Consider the following 4,789-nt stretch of genomic DNA (forward strand, 5'->3'; position numbering starts at 1 on the left):
GTACAAAGTAATCCAGACTATGCCAAAGCAGCAGGATTTAGTTCTCGCACTCCCCTTGTTAAACAAGCCCAGAGATACTATAAAATGCGGCGCCTCGAAAGCAGAGAGAACACCCACTGACACAAACCCACAGCGCACAAGACTCCACACGCCCATAGAGATGTGTTTATTCCTAAGTGTGCTTTATTCACATTCTTTGCACTGGTACAAGTGACAAAGCCCCTAGTCTACTCTGCACGGCGTGCCTAGTGGCCGATTGGTGATTGACAGGACGGGGCACCCAGTTGCGCTGACCTATGAATGGTAATTAGGGTTGTAAACCAAGAGCTCAGCCCAGGCCCTTCAGTCAGGCTCAGCCTCCTCTGTTCCTCTGGCTGCTCCTGGTGTCCCGTCACCCCCCCCCCCCCCCCCCCCCCCCTCAGCCCTACACACGCACCCTCCCCACTCCCAATCCCCCCCCCCCCCCTCAGCCCTACACACGCACCCTCCCCACTCCCCCCCCCCCCCCCTCAGCCCTACACACGCACCCTCCCCACTCCCAATCCCCCGCGCTGCCCTACACCCCCCCCCTCCCCCCCCCCCCCTCAGCCCTCCAGCCCCCCCCCCCCCCCTCCCCACTCCCAATCCCCCGCGCTGCCCCAGGCACTTGGCAGGCCCCTGAGGAACCTGTCTAAAGAGCTTTGATGCTCTCCATTATCGGTGCGCAGCCTAATCACAGGAGCCAGCTGTCAGTGCTCCGCAAGGCCAGAGACACGCCAGGAAGCCCTGTCTGCCCCACGGTCGCTCACACGCCGACACACACACACACACAACTTAACTGTGACGTGCTTTCACAAATGCAACACAATGCTAGGCCTAATAAACATGCCACATGTGCATACAGATACAGGCTTGCTATGATTCAGAAACACTGTTCTAGTTATTTCTCTTGAGTTACATTTGGCACACTCCCCTAAGCACATGCATTAAGTAGCACAGAACAAGTGAGCACTTGCAGAGGCTTTATGAAGCACATGCAACACTATACACATAATGCTGCTAACATATATCTCTGGCACGATTATATGCATGCCTACAAATATATGTATACACACATATACTTATACACTACCCCCTTAACTTACTCCAGAGCTGCTTAGGAGAGTGGGCAGGGGCTACTTGGGACTGCATTTCCATATGAAAGCTGATTAGTGAGCATTAAAAACTACATGTAAAGAAATGGACATGAGGACCACCCCAGCCCCCACCTCTGCTTGTTAATGGAGTGCCCCACCCTAACCCTTAAGCCCGTCAGAACCTCGGGCTCCATTCAGGGCACCGATATGAATGAGCTGAGCCTTTATTTACTTACTTACTTACTTATTTATTTATTTATTTATATATTTATTTATTTATTACACATATGTGGTGGTGGGATGCAAAATGGCCTTTTCTGGTTTCTCTGCATGGGATGGACCATCTGTGGCGTTATTATTTGTGAATGAGCAGGGAGATGGGAATGCTGCTTTATGTAACTGTCCTGCTGGACGGTCCACTCATTCAGGGGATTCTGGGATAGCCTGTTGCAGACTGATTTTAGATGGCATTTTCCTTTCCTATATTAAATATTTCTATTTTTCTTTTAGTTGTTTTTTTGTATCACAGCCTAGGAACAGCCGGCAGTGAAAATCAACCGCTGCATTTGAGCTGATCGTAGACTAACTATGAGAGGTTAGTACACACTTGCATGGGGACCAGTTGGGGGTCAAGTGCCTTACTGAAGGGCACTTTAGCCGTGGACGTTGATAGAGGGGAAAAGCTGTTCATTCACTCCCTCATTGCCTAGATTTTCCGTGTCAGTCCAGTGGATTAAACCGGCGACGTTTCAGTCACAAGCCAGTTTCTAGAACCTTTAGCCCACAGCTGCAGCACTGCATCTTCACTATATATGTACACAAGTGGCACCACAAGTGTTGGGACACAAGTCTCTCTCTCTGTGAACAGGCGTATAAAGTGTAGATCAAAACTAGATCTGCAAAGCTGCAAGAACAGGAAAAACTGCCAAACAAATGGCATGGATTTCAGTCCTGTCCTGCCCCCCTCCCTAGCGGAGCCCATGTTGTGTGTGCGGCTGCTGGCCGAGGGGACAAGTGGCCATGTCAACAGGCCTTTGCGCCACCACTGAAGGAGCTTATTGACCTCGTCCAATCAGCCTAATGGCAGCACTGGGCTGCCTTTGAAGTGTGTCGACTGGCATCGCTCTTGATTTTGCTGCGCCTTCCACCTTCGCTTCCCCCCCTCCCTCTTCCCTCTCTCCATCCATTCATCTCTTTTTCTCCCTCCCTCTCCCTCCCTCCCTCTCTTTTTCTCCCCCCCGCTGGTCCCCAGTGTCTCAGTGATGAAGTGACAAGAGGGCCACTTCTCTGTGTAAACACAGGCTTCACAGAAAAGCTCTGCAATCATTCCGCAGGCACAATTAACCAAAGTGTGTCCGTGCCCGCGTCATGGCAGGGTGACCAGAGACCCATGGCTTTCTCAACCCACACAAATAAGAATGAAATCAACATTCTAAAATAACTATTAGTTATTTTTAATATTAACTATTAGTTAAAATAACTCTTTAATTAAAATGAGTTAGTCCATATGCACTTGTTTGAGTGTGATCTTACTAATGGGAAAAGAGTCTGTCTGCCCAGTGCAGTCTGAAATAGTGCAGTTTAAATTTGTTATGGCGTGCGTGGAAAATCAAAATACAGAATTTGCGTAGCCTACCCGCTGCTGGGAGATAATGAGTAGACGATGTCCAGTAGTGTAGAACACAAGTGTGCCCTGATGCAGATTGACAGAGTGTGCATCTGTGTTTGTGCTGCTAAGGTAATTTGCAGTCTGGTGTGTGTGTCTGTGTGTATCGCTTTACGTATGGGAGCTTTGCCTCTGACCTCGCCTTCTGCCCATGGTCATTTTGTGACCGTGTGTGTGTGTGATGGCAAGGCAGGGCTAGGTGGTTGTGTTGTACACATGCGCAGACCTCTCCGTCCGCCCCCCACCCCACCCCCCACAACCTCGCGTCACGTGACTGCCCGAGCGCAGTAATCTGGGGCCGGCGCTCCAGGGGCAGGGACGAGGCAGCGCTGGGGCTCAATCGGCCCATTGTTCCTGCACTGCGGCAGGGGGAGCTGGCCCGCTCCTGTCCCCTGTCCCTTCCACGTCTTCGCTCCACCTAGTCAGCGCCCAGCCACTCTCAGACCCACTCTAACATGGCGGCCCTCTCTCATTGTCCGACAGGCAGAGCCCCCACTGCACCTGCCTATGTTCCAGGCTCCGTGTTTGCCATGCGACTGCCGCATGAGATTTTGCCTCTCAGTTTATGTCTCTAGGCTCACTAGTATATAAGTCATCTTCTTGGTTCTCTGCTATTTCAACCAGGGGGAGGTCATTACCAATGCCTTGTGTCATATTCTCACTGTCAACGCTTTCATCAGTGTGATTGTTATATTGATGACTAGCAGTGGTCCTGAAATCTGTTCATCATGTGTGTTATGGATTCATTTTGTTTACAGAGCTCGTACTATCTGTGTAGTCCTAAACAGACGTGTGTTGATATGTATTCAATATGTGTTTCCTCTCCTGCTCTCTCCCCCTGCTGCAGGCCTGGTGCAGATTCCCGTCAGCATGTACCAGACGGTGGTCACCAGCCTCGCCCAGGGTAACCGGCCCATGCAGGTTGCCATGGCACCGGTGGCCACACGCATCGAGAACACGGTGACGCTCGACGGGCAGGCCGTGGAGGTCGTGACCCTAGAGCAGTGACACACTCCCCCCCTGCAGGTGTTTGGGACGGGCAGCGTCGACCCCCAGTCGAGCCTCCCTGGGGGGGGAGGGGGGTTCTGAGAGCTGGGGAGACGGCACACCTGTTTTCACACACTGTAATATATGCGTTGTATAAAGACAAAAAAATATTGCTATATATTTTTGACTTTTTACACCTGCAGGGGATTTACAGGTTCTAGGATCATTATCAATGCATCGTTTACTGTGTAAAAAAAAAAGAGGATGTTTCTTTTTTGGGGGTTTTGTGTTTGTTTTTCGTTATGGATTTTCATTCTTTTTTTTAGCTTTCTGATGTTAAGGGTCTAGAGTATTTAGTATTTATTTTTTAAAGCATTCAGCAAAGCGAAAGGAGGCAAACCAAAAAGCAAGGGTGGGATGGGGATGAGCCTGTGGCCTTCCCCCCACACTCTCATACCACCACACAATCCATTTCATCCTTAAGTGTGCATTGCATTTGTTTTTCCTTTGTTGTTTTTTTTTTGTGTTTTTTTTTTTTGAGCTCTTGGAATGAGGCATTTTTACCTGTAGGTTGCAGGCACTGGCGGGTCCCCAAGATGTGTTCCATCTTTAATTCACTCTTGTCTCTGTATGAAACACCCAGACCACCCTCAGTATGTTTTGCCTTCATCACAGACTGCATTAAATGTGACTCTTCTCTGTCATGGTCGTGGTCACTTTGTTTCCGGCACACTGCACAAGGGTTCGTTTAATACGCGTATGGAATTTCAGTTGTTCACTTTTGTATATCGAACAAAGAGATTGACAGTGAATGCAGCTAAAAATGGGTGGCCTGGTATGTAAGTGTGCGTGTGTGTGTGTATGTATGTATGTATGTATGTATGTATGTATGTTTGTATGTATGTATGAATTGCCAAGGAAGCCATTTGGAAATCAAAGTACACTGCCTCTTTTTGTCTGTCCCACTCTTGTCTGGTGGCTTTCCTGGGTGTTTTAAATGCATATCTACTATGAAAAAATG

The 4,789-nt window shown here is 49.2% G+C and overlaps 1 protein-coding gene across 1 annotated transcript in view; it reads left to right on the plus strand.

Annotated features, from left to right (window-relative positions):
* The window catches only part of nrf1 (nuclear respiratory factor 1), a 16,947-nt gene extending 12,403 nt beyond the window's left edge, over positions 1 to 4,544 (plus strand). The window contains 1 exon segment of the mRNA XM_042078859.1: positions 3,570 to 4,544. Within this exon segment, the coding sequence (XP_041934793.1) occupies positions 3,570 to 3,789 (220 nt within the window). The 3' untranslated portion in view covers positions 3,790 to 4,544.
* Positions 4,545 to 4,789: the final 245 nt, after the last annotated feature.

The sequence above is a fragment of the Alosa sapidissima genome, chromosome 22, assembly GCF_018492685.1.
Source record: "Alosa sapidissima isolate fAloSap1 chromosome 22, fAloSap1.pri, whole genome shotgun sequence".
Lineage (NCBI taxonomy): Eukaryota > Metazoa > Chordata > Actinopteri > Clupeiformes > Clupeidae > Alosa > Alosa sapidissima.